Here is a 17,500-nt window from a genome sequence, read left to right as displayed (position 1 = left end):
ATGATGTGGGTGTGGGGGTGTTGTTGGTGGATGATGGTGTGCTGGTGTTGTGGTTGGTGATGATATGGTGGTTGGGGTGGTTGTTGGTGATGTGGTGGTGGCGGTGTGGGGATGTTTTGGGTGATGATGTGGGGGTTTTGGGTGATGATGTTGGTGGTGTGTGAATGGTGGGGGTGTTGTTGTTGGCGGTGATGATGATGGTGTGGTTGGTTGTTGTTGTTGGGGGTTTTTGGTGATGTTTTGGTTTGGTGGAGGTGTTTTTGGGTGATGATGGTGGTGTTGTTGGTGATGTTGTTGTTGTGTGATGTGGGTTGTGTTGGTGATGATTGGTTGTTGTTGGTGATGATAGTGGGTGTGGTGTGTGGTGTTGTTGGTGATGTGAGTGTGTGTGGTGTGATGGTGTTGTTGGTGTGGTGTGTGTTGATGATGTGGTTGGTGATGTGGTGTTGGGGTGATGATGTGTGGTGGTGTTGGTGATGATGGTGTTGTTGGTGATGATAGGTGGTGGTGTGATGGTGGTATGTAGTGGTGTTGTTGGTGATGGATATTGATGTGGTGTGTGTTGTTGTTGGTGTGATAGTGGGTGGTGAGGTTGTGTTGTTATTGGTGGGTAGTGAGATGATAGTGGTTGTGGTGTGTGTGGTGTTGTTGGTGATGAATTGAGGGTTGGTGATGATGGTGTTGTTTGTGTGGGTGTGTTGGTGATGTTTTGATGTTGTTGGTGATGTGTGTTGGGTGATGATGTGGGGGTTGTTGGTGATGATAGTGATGATTGGTGATGATGGTGTTTGTTGGTGATGATGGTGTTGTTGGGTGATGGTTGTTGGTGATGAAGATGATGGTGGTGATGTGGTTGTTGGTGATGTGGTGTTGGTGATGATAGTGTGTTGCTGGTGTTGTTGTTTGGTGATGATGGTGTGTTGGTGTGATAGGGTGTTGGGGATTGTGTGTTGGTGAGGGGGGGTGGGTGGGTGTTGTTGGTGATGGAGGGTGTTGTTGGTGATGATGTTTGTTGTGATGATATTGATGTTGGTGCTGTGTTGTTGTTGGTGATGATGGTGGTGATGTTGGTATGTTTTGTTGTGGGTGATGATGGTGTTTGATGATGGTGGTTGGGTTTGTGTGTTGTTGGTGATGATAGTGGTGGTGTTGGTGATGTTTGTTGGTGATGATGATGTGGTATGATGGTGTGGGTGTTGTTGTTGGTGATGATGGGTTGGTAATGTTGATGTTGGTGATGATGGTGTTTTTGGTGTTGTGTGGTGTTGTTGGTGATAAATGTGTGTTGGTGCTGGTGTTGTTGTTGTTGGTGTGGTGGTGTTGTTGGTGTGATATGGTGGGGTAGTTGGTGATGATGGTGTTGTTGGTGATGATAGTGGTGTTGTTGGTGATGATGGTGTTTGTGGTGATGATATTGGTGTTGTTGGTGATGATAGTGGTGTGTTGGTGATGATAGTGGTGTAGTTGGTGATGATGGTGTTGTTGGTGATGATAGTGGTGTTGTTGGTGATGATAGTGGTGTTGTTGGTGATGATGGTGTTGTTGGTGATGATGGGTGTTGGTTGATGATGGTGTTGTTGGTGATGATGGTGTTGTTGGTGATGATGGTGTTGTTGGTGATGACTGTGTTGTTGGTGAATGATAGTGAGTGTTGGTGATGATAGTGGTGTTGTTGGTGATGATGGTGTTGTTGGTGATGTTAGTGATGTGTTGGTGATGCATAGTGGTGTTGTTGGTGACTGATAGTGATGATGTTGGTTGATGATAGTGTGATGTTGGTGATGATGGTGTTGTTGGTGATGATAGTGGTTGTTGCTTGGTGATATCGGTGTTGTTGGTGATGATGGTGTTGTTGGTGATGATGGTGTGTTGGTGATGATGGTGTTGTTGGTGATGATAGTGGTGTTGTTGGTGATGATGGTGTTGTTGGTGATGATAGTGGTGTTGTTGGTGATGATGGTGTTGTTGGTGATGATGGTGTTGTTGGTGATGATAGTGGTGTTGTTGGTGATGATAGTGGTGTTGTTGGTGATGATAGTGGTGTTGGTGATGATAGTGGTGTTGTTGGTGATGATGGTGTTGTTGGTGATGATAGTGGTGTTGTTGGTGATGATAGTGGTGTTGTTGGTGATGGTGTAGTGGTGATGATGGTGTTGTTGATGATGGTGTTGTTGGTGATGATGGTGTTGTTGGTGATGATAGTGGTGTTGTTGGTGATGATATTGATGTTGTTGGTGATGATGGTGTTGTTGGTGATGATAGTGGTGTTGTTGGTGATGATGGTGTTGTTGGTGATGATAGTGATGTTGTTGGTGATGAAGTGGTGTTGTTGGTGATGATAGTGATGTTGTTGGTGATGATGGTGCTGTTGTTGGTGATGATGGTGTTGTTTGTGATGATGTGTTGTTGTTGGTGATGATGGTGTTGTTGGTGATGATGGTGTTGTTGGTGATGATAGTGGTGTTGGTGATGATATTGGTGTTGTTGGTGATGATGGTGTTGTTGGTGATGATAGTGGTGTTGTTGGTGATGATGGTGTTGTTGGTGATGATAGTGGTGTTGTTGGTGATGATGGTGTTGTTGGTGATGATGGTGTTGTTGGTGATGATGGTGTTGTTGGTGATGATAGTGGTGTTGGTGATGATAGTGGTGTTGTTGGTGATGATGGTGTTGTTGGTGATGATAGTGGTGTTGTTGGTGATGATAGGTGTTGTTGGTGATGATGGTGTTGTTGGTGATGATAGTGGTGTTGTTGGTGATGATGGTGTTGTTGTTGGTGATGATGGTGTTGTTGGTGATGACGGTGTTGTTGGTGATGATAGTGATGTTGTTGGTGATGATAGTGGTGTTGTTGGTGATGATACTGATGTTGGTGATGATGGTGTTGTTGTTGTGATGAGTTTGATTAGTGGTGTTGGTCTAGTGGTTGATGATATTGAATGTAGTTGGTGATGATTGTGTTGTTGGTGAGGATGGTGTTGTTGGTGATGATAGTGGTGTTGTTGGTGATGATATTGATGTTGTTGGTGATGATAGTGGTGTTGGTGGTGGTGATGAGGATGAAGGGGATATCATTGCTCGGGATGATGGGGTGGTGGTGGTGATGGTGATGAAGATGGTGCTTTTGTTGTTGGAGATGATAAAGTTGTTATAGGGGTTTTGATAATGGTGATGATAATGATGATAATGGTGATGATGGTGATGATGATGATGATGATAAATGATGGTGATGATAATGATGATGATAATGATGATGATGATGATAATGATGATAATGATGATGATGACCATGATGGTGACCCTAATGTTGTAGTTGATAATGATGTTGTAAGATGTGCAAGAGATATGTGAGCAATCACATCACACAGTACATCACATAATTGTCAAAGTCCACCATTACCAGGTATGCTATAGACTCCCTGATTTTAGTTCGTCTTCCAGTGAGTCATCTATTTAGGTTTTGAAATATCTATTGTCATATTTATTATCTAGATAGACAAAACATTTTAGTGAGAGTATGGGTGGAGGCCAGGATAGAACGTACAGTGGGTACAGGGTACATCATGGGTGGAGGGTACACTTCTAGGTGGGGGCCAGTATAGAGTGTACAGTGGGTACAGTACATCATGGGTGGAGGGCACATATCTAGGTGGTAGGTGGGTGGGGGCCAGTATAGAACGTACAGTGGGTACAATACATCGACATAGAAAAGTGGGTTCGACATCTTTTTCAAACCCATGTATCTATCTATCAAGCTATGGGTTGATCTATCATATACGCACTTACCTGTCACCCGTGGCTCATATCCTTCAAATTACGCACTTACCCATCAGACACAGGCACTTGCGTATCAGTGTGCGCTAGCACATCATAATACGCATTTCTCAGCAAACCCTCAACTGATCATCAGCCAATCACCTTACCTAATAGTCAGACTGTTAACCAGACTGCTGGCCAACATCTGTCATTGTAAACATACCTGACATGCTGCCATATTACGTGTCTAATGGACAGTGACCTGTCCATTAGACAGTTTACCTTATGGGGCGACGACTCACTAGAACTGTCACACTTGAACTGTCCATCTTACCTACGACTGTGTAGCCCCGCTGAGCGAACTGGCTGGAGAGGGACGCGTCCTCCAGCGACTCCCCCGTCGACGTCGAGTTATTGTCTCCATTTGCGTCGCCGAAGACGTTCAGGGGAGGTTCCGGGTCTGTGGAGAGCTTGTTGCACTTGGCATACTTCTTCTTGCACTGCCTCCTCTTCTTGTCCCTCGCCACCCTCCTGTCGTGGACGACCGTCCAGTGGGAGGGGTCTGTCGTGTCGTTGAGCAAGGCATGACCCAGAGCGGTGAGTCTCACCGGGTCATCCTCTTGCGACGGCTGTCCCTCGTAGTCTTGGGTTGCGACGGCCGTGCGGACGTAGTAGCGATAGTCGAAGTGGTCGGCGACGTAGAAAAAGCAGAAGAAGATCAGGAAGACGCCCCCAAGCAGGCTACAGAGGCGGCGTGGCGGGTGCATGCCGCCGCCCCCAGCAGGAGTGAGGGAGCCTGCCCGTGCAGGCTGGTTCTATCGTCTCTCCTCACCTGGGGTATCGCTCCGCACTACACTCGACCCCCCAACATTATTACTAGTCTTCCTCCTCACATGCCTCACATCCTCACCCTCACTTACTTCACATCACTGTAAGTCCTCCGTCTGAGGACTTGGATCATCCATGCGTTTACCTGTGAGGGGGAGGGAAAACGATCCCATGAAGAAGATAAAAAAGAATGAATCTAGTAGAAAGGAAAATGTTTTTCATTAAAGGTTATTCTTAGCACAGAGCCCAGACCGTCCATCCTCCTCCTCCTCCTCCTCCTAGCAAGCGTCACCTCCCCCTACGGTAAGGTTATTAAAAAGTCTCGTTTTAATAAGTGTGTGTGTGTGTGTGTGTGTGTGAAGGGGAAGAGGGTCTTCTGTAGTATAGTGCCCTTCCGGCTCTTAGACACGCTCTTCCTGGCGCACTCACACTCGCACACGGAGGGGAAGAGGAGGAGATCTGTATTCACGGGTGCACGAAGGCTAGGAATTAAGGGAAAGAGAAAAAAGAAAAATCTTTGACGTGCAATCCTCACGAATGAGAGAGGAGGAAAGTCGCATTCTGTATGCACACCCGCTGCTCCGGCCGCACGCGGCCCAGCTTACACAAAGACTTTAGAGAGAGAGAGAGAGAGAGAGAGAGAGAGAGAGAGAGAGAGAGAGAGAGAGAGAGAGAGAGAGAGACGTCTCTCTCTGCTGTGTACACAGACGCTTTACTCCGCGTCGAAGGTGGAGTCTTTTTAAGACGCGCGAATCCACACGGAAGTGGATGTGGATAAGGGGGGGTTGGGGCAGGCGTCCGAGGCTCCACCACAGAAAGGTTAAGGTGACACTCCACCAGGGAGCCTGGAGGGCCAGGTGGAGTAGCTGCTTGACGTCGACTGTAGTGTGCACGGAGGAGGCCCGAGGGTCTTCCTCGACCCACTCCTTCCCCCCTCACACGCCTCTCGCCCAGTTCCATCATCCGCCTCTCTTTCTCTCTCTCTCTCTCTCTCGGGCGCCCGGCTCACACCCGCTTCTCATCCATCTCTTTATCACCTTTTGTCCTACACCCGCCACTCTCATCCAGCTCATCTCTCCGGCACAAACCGTGTTCGTCCATACTCACCCGTTCATGTACCCACGGTTGATCCATCTTATTCATCTATTGTCAGTTCACTCGGCGCTGCCACCAGCCGTTCACCCACTTCATTCATCTGTCACCCATTGGATCCACCGAAACTCATCCAGCTCAACCCGACACATCCACCGGCTCATCATCATTTGTCAGACATCATCAATCAACAGCTTATCCAGTTCAACCATCCACAACACGCCTAGCTCACCCACCTCCTCTTCATCCAGTCAACCCAGACCGTCTGTCCATTACTCATCCAAATCGACTTTCCTTTTGATGGATACCTGATGAAGTCTTCGGGGGTCTTGTACCCCCACAGCCCGGACTGGGCTCAGCCTGCTGCTGGGTTGGGATGGTTGGTGGTGGACCAAGGTGTTGGAAGCGGCAGCCTCAGGCCCACATAGCCCCCACAGCCTGGCTGATCTGGTCCACTTTGTAGGTACTTGTCCAGTGAACTTCTCTACCGTGCATCCCAGGCTGTTTCTGATGATGGTACATGGCAACATGGTGAAGAATTTTGGGCCCCGAGGGTTTAAGGTGTTATCTCATTTTGTGCATATGGAACCTTTGGATTTCAGATGTAGTATTCTACAGAGTCTTCCATGCCTGTCGTGCCAGTAGGATGCTATTTCAGAATGTAGATTAGGGACCGTACCTTCTACGATTTTCCATGTATAGATAATGATATACCTCTCCCGTCTGCGCTTCGGGGAATATAATCTCATATATTTCAGTCGTTTCCAGTAATCTAGTTGCTTTACCACTTTAATATAGTCAGTGAGGGATCTCTAGACACTTTCTAATTCCGCATTTTCGCCCGTCTTGTAGGGTGATGTTAGACCGCAACAGTATTTCATTTCGTGAAAGAATTACTGCCTTGAATAATATCATCATTGGTTTTCCTTCCCTCTTCTTGAAGGTCTGCAGGATCCAGCTCACTATCCTTCTGCATGAAGCAACCGTTGTTTTAATGTGACCACCGAACACTCACGCAAATAATTCGTCCGTCTGACTCATTCATCCACCACTAAGCTAACTTGTGTAATCACCATTCATCCACTTAATCCAAGCATCACTCATTTGTGTCATCCACCGGCACCTAACCCGACTGATGCATCACCACTCACTTGATTCTCACGTTCGTTATTCATCCATTTCATCCTTCCGTTACTAACCTGGCTCGTTTATGCATCCAGTCAACCATCTCATCAACATGCAATAAGTCAAATAAGGTAACTCCCTTCTCCTCCAACTACCACAGACGTAACTCACCTTGTGTAAAACTCTTCCATACCCCAACTCATGACTGAGACACTCATCCATCACCCATACACCATTCCGAGTCCGGGCCAATCATCCAATCTTCATTCAGCCCACTTCATCAATCGCCACTCATGACCTATCCTCACCCGCTACTCGCTCCTCCATTGCTTATACCAGTGACCAAGTAGTACAAGTAGGGGTACATAGGAAGGACAGACAGACAGCAGCGTGGCGCCCCGCTGACCCATGTCTAGGTTGCCTAGTCATGGATACATCCCTCTGTGACGACGTCTGATGATAACAGATACGGTGAACACTGAAACGCCAATGAGATGTCTTACTTAGGAGGGGTAAATGTTGAGGTTATATTGTCTGTTTTTGTTTTGAGGTGTGGGTAGTGTGTTCAAGAGAGAGGCCATACAAGAGCTTCTTGGGCGTTTTTGATCGCCTGAGAATGACGTTACGACCCTTGATCACGATGGCAACGACCCTTGATCACGATGGCAACGACCCTTGATCACGATGGCAACGACCCTTGAGCACGATGGCAACGACCCTTGATCACGATGGCAACGACCCTTGATCACGATGGCAACGACCCTTGATCACGATGGCAACGACCCACGAGCAAGATGGCAACGACCCTTGAGCAAGATGGCAACGACCCTTGAGCAAGGTGGAACGAACGACCTGGAAGAACGGTCGAACGACCTTTGAGAACGACCTGTGCGACCTTGAAGCACGAAAGTACGACCACTGACGTTACGACCTATGACCATCATACCCGAGGATCGTACCGTCGTGCTCAAGGGTCGTATTCAACAGGTGTGATTCATCGATTCATCAATCCGTCATGCATCAAATTTCTCCCTTCTCTCTCTCTCTCTCTCTCTCTCTCTCTCTCTCTCTCTCTCTCTCTCTCTCTCTCTCTCTCTCTCTCTCTCCAGCGTTTCGTGACGTGTTCAAAAGCTGTGATAAGATTTAGCTAGCCCACCCCTAATGATCGTTCACAGGACGTCCTTACGACTCGTTCTTCCATCCTTCGCGTCCGTGTCCTATTCTGGCAAGAGTTTTGACTCACACGGGATATTGACCCCAGGATGAAGGATGGGGTGGACACAAAGTCGTGGTGGATTTAGGTGAGTGAGATGAGGTGTGTGGGGTGGTGAGGGGCCTCTCTCTCTCTCTGGGAGGGGTCAAAGACTTCTCCCTCCCGGCGCGGAAGAGTGATCATCGAAGTCGCAGTAAGTCTTCGAAGTTGAAGGAACTTTTGGGGAAGTCTTATTGACCTTCGAAGTCGCAGTAAGTCTTCGACGTTGCAAGAATTCTCGAAGTCGGTGTTAATCTTGGAAGTCGCGTTCATCATCGATGTCGCAGTAATCATTGAAGTGGCAGGAACCTCGAAGTCGCAATAATCATCGTAGTCGCAATAATCATCGTAGTCGCAGTAATCATCGAAGTCGCAGTAATCATCGAAGTCGCAGTAATCATCGAAGTCGCAGTAATCATCGTAGTCGCAGTAATCATCGTAGTCGCAGTAATCATCGTGTCGCAGTAATCATTGAAGTGGCAGGAACCTCGAAGTCGCAATAATCATCGTAGTCGCAGTAATCATCGTAGTCGCAATAATCATCGTAGTCGCAGTAATCATCGAAGTCGCAATAATCATCGTAGTCGCAGTAATCATCGAAGTCGCAGTAATCATCGAAGTCGCAGTAATCATCGAAGTCGCAGTAATCATCGTAGTCGCAGTAATCATCGTAGTCGCAGTAATCATCGTGTCGCAGTAATCATTGAAGTGGCAGGAACCTCGAAGTCGCAATAATCATCGTAGTCGCAGTAATCATCGTAGTCGCAGTAATTACCGCAGCCGCAGTAATCATCGAAGTCGCAGTAATCATCGTAGTCGCAGTAATTACCGCAGCCGCAGTAATCATCGTAGTCGCAGTAATCATCGTGTCGCAGTAATTACCGCAGCCGCAGTAATCATCGAAGTCGCAGTAATCATCGAAGTTCTAGTAATCATCGAAGTCGCAAATCAGGGTCGCATAAAATCTTCCACGTCGCATTCCAGTGTCTCACAACACCCTGCCTGGTTCATACGTCAACACCAGCTACCACACCGGGCGATGCTCACCAAACCTTCCTCTCCTTTCCTACTTGAAGGCTTCTCAATTTCTGGAGACCAAAACAACAAACACCCCCTTCCCTCCCCCTTCCCTCCCTTCCCCCTCCTTTCCTTCTTAAAAGCTTCTCAATTTCTGGAGACCAAGTGTCATCCCTCCCTCCTCTTCCCCCTCCTTTCCTGCATTGCCCTCCTAACCCCCTCCCTCCTCTTCCCCCTCCTTTCCTGCATTACCCTCCTAACCCCCCCACCCCCACCAATCTCTGGGGGTGTACAGAACTTCACTGATTATGCATAACTCTCCCCCCGACAAAACCCAACCCACCACCCCATCCATCCTCCCCTGAAAAAGAAGAAAAAGGGAAAACATACCCACACCACACCCCTTTAGCTTCACCCCTTTGCCCTTGTTATGGCTTCCAGAGAGAGAGAGAGAGAGAGAGAGAGAGAGAGAGAGAGAGAGAGAGAGAGAGGGGAGAAGGAGGGGAGGGAGGGAGAGATTGCCTTTACGTGCCGCGATGCAAAACACAGATAATGCCCCTCTTGCTCCATGATAAACGACGGCCATTGGCTCCTCTCTGGTGACACGGGTATGTCTCGTCTTATATGACCTCGCCACCAGTTATATATATATATATATATATATATATATATATATATATATATATATATATATATATATATATATATTGGAAAGGATCACAATTTTGCGCGTGATCAAGATATTCCTATGAGTCCACGGGGAAAATGAAACACGAAAAGTTCCCAAGTGCACTTTCGTGTAATAATCACATCATCAGTGCACGAAAGTGCACTTGGGAAGTTTTCGTGTTTCATTTTCCCCGTGGACTCATAGGAATATATATATATATATATATATATTTTTTTTTTTTTTTTTTTTTTTTTTTTTTTTTTTTTTTTTTTATACTTTGTCGCTGTCTCCCGCGTTTGCGAGGTAGCGCAAGGAAACAGACGAAAGAAATGGCCCAACCCCCCCCCCCATACACATGTACATACACACGTCCACACACGCACATAGACATACCTACACAGCTTTCCATGGTTTACCCCAGACGCTTCACATGCCTTGCTTCAATCCACTGACAGCACGTCAACCCCTGTATACCACATGACTCCAATTCACTCTATTTCTTGCCCTCCTTTCACCCTCCTGCATGTTCAGGCCCCGATCACACAAAATCTTTTTCACTCCATCTTTCCACCTCCAATTTGGTCTCCCTCTTCTCCTCGTTCCCTCCACCTCCGACACATATATCCTCTTGGTCAATCTCTCCTCACTCATTCTCTCCATGTGCCCAAACCATTTCAAAACACCCTCTTCTGCTCTCTCAACCACGCTCTTTTTATTTCCACACATCTCTCTCACCCTTACGTTACTTACTCGATCAAACCACCTCACACCACACATTGTCCTCAAACATCTCATTTCCAGCACATCCATCCTCCTGCGCACATCTCTATCCATAGCCCACGCCTCGCAACCATACAACATTGTTGGAACCACTATTCCCTCAAACATACCCATTTTTGCTTTCCGAGATAATGTTCTCGACTTCCACACATTTTTCAAGGCTCCCAAAATTTTCGCCCCCTCCCCCACCCTATGATCCACTTCCGCTTCCATGGTTCCATCAGCTGACAGATCCACTCCCAAATATCTAAAACACTTCACTTCCTCCAGTTTTTCTCCATTCAAACTCACCTCCCAATTGACTTGACCCTCAACCCTACTGTACCTAATAACCTTGCTCTTATTCACATTTACTCTCAACTTTCTTCTTCCACACACTTTACCAAACTCAGTCACCAGCTTCTGCAGTTTCTCACATGAATCAGCCACCAGCGCTGTATCATCAGCGAACAACAACTGACTCACTTCCCAAGCTCTCTCATCCCCAACAGACTTCATACTTGCCCCTCTTTCCAGGACTCTTGCATTTACCTCCCTTACAACCCCATCCATAAACAAATTAAACAACCATGGAGACATCACACACCCCTGCCGCAAACCTACATTCACTGAGAACCAATCACTTTCCTCTCTTCCTACACGTACACATGCCTTACATCGAGGATGTAAGGCATATATATATATATATATATATATATATATATATATATATATATATATATATATATATGCAAGAGTTTTGGAAAGAGGGGCAAGTATGAAGTCTGTTGTGGATGAGAGAGCTTGGGAAGTGAGTCAGTTGTTGTTCGCTGATGATACAGCGCTGGTGGCTGATTCATGTGAGAAACTGCAGAAGCTGGTGACTGAGTTTGGTAAAGTGTGTGAAAGAAGAAAGTTAAGAGTAAATGTGAATAAGAGCAAGGTTGTTAGGTACAGTAGGGTTGAGGGTCAAGTCAATTGGGAGGTAAGTTTGAATGGAGAAAAACTGGAGGAAGTAAGAAGTGGATCTGGCAGCGGATGGAACCATGAAAGCGGAAGTGGATCATAGGGTGGGGGAGGGGGCGAAAATCCTGGGAGCCTTGAAGAATGTGTGGAAGTCGAGAACATTATCTCGGAAAGCAAAAATGGGTATGTTTGAAGGAATAGTGGTTCCAACAATTTTGTATGGATGCGAGGCGTGGGCTATGGATAGAGTTGTGCGCAGGACGGTGGATGTGCTGGAAATGAGATGCTTGAGGACAATGTGCGGTGTGAGGTGGTTTGATCGAGTAAGTAACGTAAGGGTAAGAGAGATGTGTGGAAATAAAAAGAGCGTGGTTGAGAGAGCAGAAGAGGGTGTTTTGAAATGGTTTGGGCACATGGAGAGAATGAGTGAGGAAAGATTGACCAAGAGGATATATGTGTCGGAGGTGGAGGGAACGAGGAGAAGTGGGAGACCAAATTGGAGTTGGAAAGATGGAGTGAAAAAGATTTTGTGTGATCGGGGCCTGAACATGCAGGAGGGTGAAAGGAGGGCAAGGAATAGAGTGAATTGGATCGATGTGGTATACCGGGGTTGACGTGCTGTCAGTGGATTGAATCAGGGCATGTGAAGCGTCTGGGGTAAACCATGGAAAGCTGTGTAGGTATATATATTTGCGTGTGTGGACGTATGTATATACATGTGTATGGGGGGGGGGGGGTTGGGCCATTTCTTTCGTCTGTTTCCTTGCGCTACCTCGCAAACGCTTTTTTTTTTTTTTTTTTTTTCAAAAGAAGGAACAGAGGGGGCCAGGTGAGGATATTCCAAAAAAGGCCCAGTCCTCTGTTCTTAACGCTACCTCGCTAACGCGGGAAATGGCGAATAGTTTAAAAGAAAGAAAGAAGAAAGATATATATATATATATATATATATATATATATATATATATATATATATATATATATATATATATATATATATATATATATATAAGGCGTTTTATGAATAATTTGATGTCTAGGAGCGTGTGTCTGCAGGTGTCTTGTGTCGGTGCTCAGAGCTGATTAATTCACAGGCACCAAGGGTTCACTCTCCCGCCTCCGATCGGGTCCTCAAGACTGTGAGAATTGAGAAAGATGAAGAAAAAAAAAATGAAAAAAGATTGAGAAAGATATGAAGACAACAAAAAAAGTAAGAATGAAAAAAAAAAAGAAATTGCATTCTCTCAGCTGGGTGAGGGTGAGGCCGTGTGGAGGAATTACGCGTTGTGGGTTTGATATCCGCGATTGTTGATGTGTCCGCCGTTCCCATCACCAGCCACCCTCACTCCCTTCCTGCTGTTCCCACCACCACCACCACCACCCCCCTCACTGCCACCACCACCACCACTGACTTTTACCACCACCACCATGCCACCCCAATGTTCCTACCACCACTACCACCACCCCGCTGTTGCCACTACCACCACCACCACCCCGCTGTTCCCACTACCACCCCGCTGTTCCTATTACCACCACCACCCGGCTGTTCCCACTACCACCCCGCTGTTCCCACTACCACCACACCACCCGGCTGTTCCCACCACCACCACACCACCCCGTGCATGGGTTAGTATCATTACATAAGATAAACTGCCTCCGACTCTCCTGACCTGGTCTCTCCTCCCAGGTATACAAATCTGGAATTACCTTCGCTCCCGTGAAGGTGTGTGTGTGTGTGTGTGTGTGTGTGTGTGTGTGGTGTCTATGTGTGTGTGTGTGTGTGTGTATGTGTGTGTGTGTGTGTGTGCATGATGTGTGTGTGTGTGTGTGTGTGTGTGTGTGTGTGTGTGTGTGTGGTGTCTATGTGTGTGTGTGAGTGTGTGTGTGTGTGTGTGTGTGTGTGTGTGTGTGGTGTCTATGTGTGTGTGTGTGTGTGTGTATGTGTGTGTGTGTGTGTGTGTGCATGATGTGTGTGTGTGTGTGTGTGTGTGTGTGTGTGTGTTATCACCTCACCGTACACAATGCATGGTGATGTACACTCGTGGCGTCCCTAACTCTCACACATGTTTCCTCACTCGCTCTCTCTTTTCATAGTGTCACTGAGATGCTTCGTCTGTACACAACAATCGTCCAGTGTTCCATTCGTCCAGTGTTGTTCAATTCGTCCAGTGTTCCACTCGTCCAATGTTCCACTCATCCAGCGCTCCACTCGCCCAATGTTCTACTCGTCCAATGTTCCACTCATCCAATGTTCCACTCATCCAGTGTTCCACTCATCTAGTGTTCCACTCGTCCAGCGCTCCACTCGTCCAGCGTTCCACTCGTCCAGCGTTCCACTCGTCCAGCGCTCCACTCATCCAGTCTTCCACTCGTCCAGTGTTCCACAATGGGACCATTTCCACCCACCCTCCCTCATACCTCCCTCTCCCTTCCGATCCTGTTATGTCGTCTTGGTGATCCTCTCCTCCTCGCCTCCGCCAGGGAGCCAGCCGACCGACCCCCCTGTCCACACGACAGAGCCGCCCTGGAATTCAAACACTATAATCGACCTCCTCCACTCTGTTTTTTTCCTTCTGTAGTGGATCAGTGTCGTGAGGTTTTTTCCTTCTGTAGTGGATCAGTGTCGTGAGGTTTTTTCCTTCTGTAGTGGATCAGTGTCGTGAGGTTTTTTCCCTTCTGTAGTGGATCAGTGTCGTGAGGTTTTTTCCCTTCTGTAGTGGATCAGTGTCGTGAGGTTTTTTCCTTCTGTAGTGGATCAGTGTCGTGAGGTTTTTTCCTTCTGTAGTGGATCAGTGTCCTGAGGTTTTTTCCCTTCTGTAGTGGATCAGTGTCGTGAGGTTTTTTCCTTCTGTAGTGGATCAGTGTCGTGAGGTTTTTTTCCCTTCTGTAGTGGATCAGTGTCGTGAGGTTTGACCTCTCCGTGCGCCGTCCAATCTATATTTCAACTGTCTTTTTTTTTTCTATGTTGGTTGAGATGGTACAGGCAAGTGAGGCCCTAGTCAACGCCGTCTCATTGACGATATATTTATTTATTTTTTTCTTTTATTTTGCTTTGTCGCTGTCTCCCGCGTTAGCGAGGTAGCGCAAGTAAACAGACGAAAGAATGGCCCAACCCACCCACATACACATGTATATATATACACGTCCACACACGCAAATATACATACCTATACATCTCAATGTACACATATATATACACACACAGACATATACATATATACACATGTACATAACTCATACTGTCTGCCTTTATTTATTCCCATCGCCACCTCGCCACACATGGAATAACAACCCCCTCCCCCCTCATGTGTGCGAGGTAGCGCTAGGAAAAGACAACAAAGGCCCCATTCGTTCACACTCAGTCTCTAGCTGTCATGTAATAATGCCCGAAACCACAGCTCCCTTTCCACATCCAGGCCCCACAGAACTTTCCATAGATAGATAGATAGATAGATAGATATTTATATAGATACACTAAACTGAGACAGGTACCCATTCTACCATCCAACCCTTAAGGTAGGATGAACAGCCGGGTTGACTGTGGACCGACTCCCGCAACCAAGACTCGAACATAGACAGCCTCGACCCTGTCCGGGCGGCCCGTGAATGCGACATGGTCAGGAACGCTAACCACTACACCACAGAGGCCCCCCTCATCCTCCTCCTCCTCCTCCCTCATACGTACACACCCTCCGCTTTTCTTAGCGACTTCCTCACACGCATTCGACTCCTCCTTTGGCTCCTCGGTTATTCCTCTCGCTATATAAACAGACCCAGTCACTTCCAGGATCACTTCACCACACCCCCAGACAGAGGGTTGACACATGGGTGATCCGTCTACCAGCAAGGCAGGCTGTCGTATTACATGACCCTGAGTTACAACCCCTCAGACCTCGCGGAGTCGCTTTCCACTCACTCACACTCTAGTTCCTCGTGGGTAAATTCTCTAAATTCTCTCCCGATTAGTAGGTCTTCAGGTACAGATTTTAGCTTAGCGTAGCTCGCTCGCGCCCCTCCGCGCCTCCCACACCATCTTGAGTATATACGCCTCTGGTACCACTGTATCTCTCTGAGGGACGTGTGTGTGTGTGTGTGTGTGTGTGTGTGTCTGTGTGTGTGTGTGTGTGTGTGTCTGTGTGTGTGTGTGTGTGTGTGTGTGTGTGTCTGTGTGTGTGTGTGTGTGTGTGTGTGTGTGTGTCATCCAGACCGCCATCTCTCGGTTGTAATTTTACTTATCACACACACACACACACACACTGTGTGTGTCAAGACCGACCCATCATCCAGCAGCTGCTCAGGATATACTGTTTGTAAGAGATTATCCTCCACCAGCAGCTCAGGAAACTTTAGGTTATCTCTTATTAGGAGGGGGCGGGCCGACCCCCGGTCACCATCCTCCTGTGTAAATGCTTTTCTTTCGTTGTTACTGTCTCTGTGTACAGGCTTCGGCGCTGAGCTTCGCTCGGTGTCAGTCTGGACAAAGGTTATCTTTGCTACAACATCACCTTCCCTACACTTGTCCCTCGGCTTCACAATATCGTTGATATGATCGGCTACTCACGTGAGCCTTGCAGTTTTAGGTCCACTTGGGGACGAAACGGGTCTTTGGTGGCGAAAAGGTGATGAAGAGAGTTGGGTGGAAAAACAAGTTGTTGTTACATGGCGTAAGAGGACCTGAGGTTGACCCTGCGTGTCCTTCTCTGTGCCCTTTGCTGTAGCTGGGGTGGGTGTGGTGGCAGAGCAGAAGGTGAAGGCGTAAGTGGTTCTGAGAGCAATACAAGTCGTGTACGGTGTTCTCTTCAGGCGTAGGAAGTCCAGCAATCTTGAGTCGACGAAGAATAAAAAGAAAAGACGTTCACTGGAGGTTTCGATAATGGCGTAGACGTGTGTCCCCTCCTTCCAACTGATCTTATCATCCAATAACACCCCGAGTAATACGATAGGAGTGAACAGCTTTTAAGGAAGAACTGGCGACTGGGTTATGTACTAAAGGGATGGGGAGAGGACTGAAGACGAGGTCTTGGGGTCATAACTGTGGTCGTGGTTGGGTCGCTGGTCTTGATGTGGCTAAGCGGAGGAGGAGGAGCTGCTGCTCCTGCTGCAGCAGGTGTGGAGGGTCTTACCACAGACACACATTACTGGTCGGGTCGTCTTCGTACTACTCTCCTCCTCCCCAATGGAGCGGTGGCTTCCACCTAGGCATCATATATATGTGACTACGAGGAAGCATGAAGGTCCTACCATCTTTGTGTCCTCTGAGACGCCACAGGTGAGGAAGGACTGGAAGCCAGTGGCCTCTCGAAGTAGGCGTGTACCCCCCATGTCGGGCATCGAGGATGTCTGGAAGCCATTGTGTTATGGCTGACCAGGTCGCAAGCTTTGGTGAGGTCACTGGAGGTGAGAACCATAAGGGTCTTTCCGTCTCTGAAGGTCACTGGAGGTGAGAGCCATAAGGGTCTTTCCGTCATTCAAGGTTTCCGACCGATAGAGTCTGTGGAAGCTCGACGTGGTGGAGGGAAGTGGAAAAGACCCTCAAACTCGTGAGAGTCTATGGAACTCGCAGTGGTCTACGTAGACCAAAAGACCAGCAAACTCGTGAGAGTCTATGGAACTTGCAGTGGTCTACGTAGACCAAAAGACCATGAAACTCGTGAGAGTCTATGGAACTTGCAGTGGTCTACGTAGACCAAAAGAAAACTTGAACCTCACCCCCCTCTCACACAATAAGCTGGAGAGATCTGGGGGGGTGATGGCAATGGGACCCCCTGCAACTCACTTGAGAAGAAACTGTGGTCTTGTTGACTTCGTTATGAAGCCTGCCAATCACTGGGGGGGAGGGTAATCTAACCGATGGGAAAGAGGCCACAGAAGATGGAGGTGAGGGAAGTCTGGCTGGCGGAGGCGAGGGGGGAAAAATTTCTGATCTCATTGGTAAGTCAGTTGGTGTAGGAGAGCTACCTAACCCAAGGCTGTCGGACTGGTCTGGCGACTTCAAAGGCCTCTTTTTGACTCCGTCGGTCGGGTGTTGGGAGGCAGGG

At 47.7% G+C, this 17,500-nt stretch overlaps 2 protein-coding genes across 6 annotated transcripts in view; one reads left to right on the top strand and one right to left on the bottom strand.

Moving 5' to 3' along the window:
* Window positions 1-17,500, top strand: part of Lasp (LIM and SH3 domain protein Lasp) — a 459,511-nt gene that overhangs the window by 86,101 nt on the left and 355,910 nt on the right. The window lies entirely within an intron of this gene.
* Window positions 1-17,500, bottom strand: part of LOC139755075 (heparan sulfate glucosamine 3-O-sulfotransferase 6-like) — a 154,923-nt gene that overhangs the window by 38,170 nt on the left and 99,253 nt on the right. For all 5 annotated transcript variants that reach the window (XM_071673151.1, XM_071673152.1, XM_071673154.1 and 2 more), the window contains exon 2: window positions 4,091-4,729. In XM_071673151.1, the coding sequence (XP_071529252.1) occupies window positions 4,091-4,523 (433 nt within the window). In that variant the 5' untranslated portion in view covers window positions 4,524-4,729. The remainder of the gene's footprint in view (window positions 1-4,090; window positions 4,730-17,500) is intronic.

Source organism: Panulirus ornatus, chromosome 18 (genome assembly GCF_036320965.1).
Source record: "Panulirus ornatus isolate Po-2019 chromosome 18, ASM3632096v1, whole genome shotgun sequence".
Taxonomy (NCBI): Eukaryota; Metazoa; Arthropoda; class Malacostraca; order Decapoda; family Palinuridae; genus Panulirus; species Panulirus ornatus.
The sequence above is the reverse complement of the archived record's forward strand: the minus strand, read 5'-3'. Positions and strand labels throughout refer to the sequence as shown.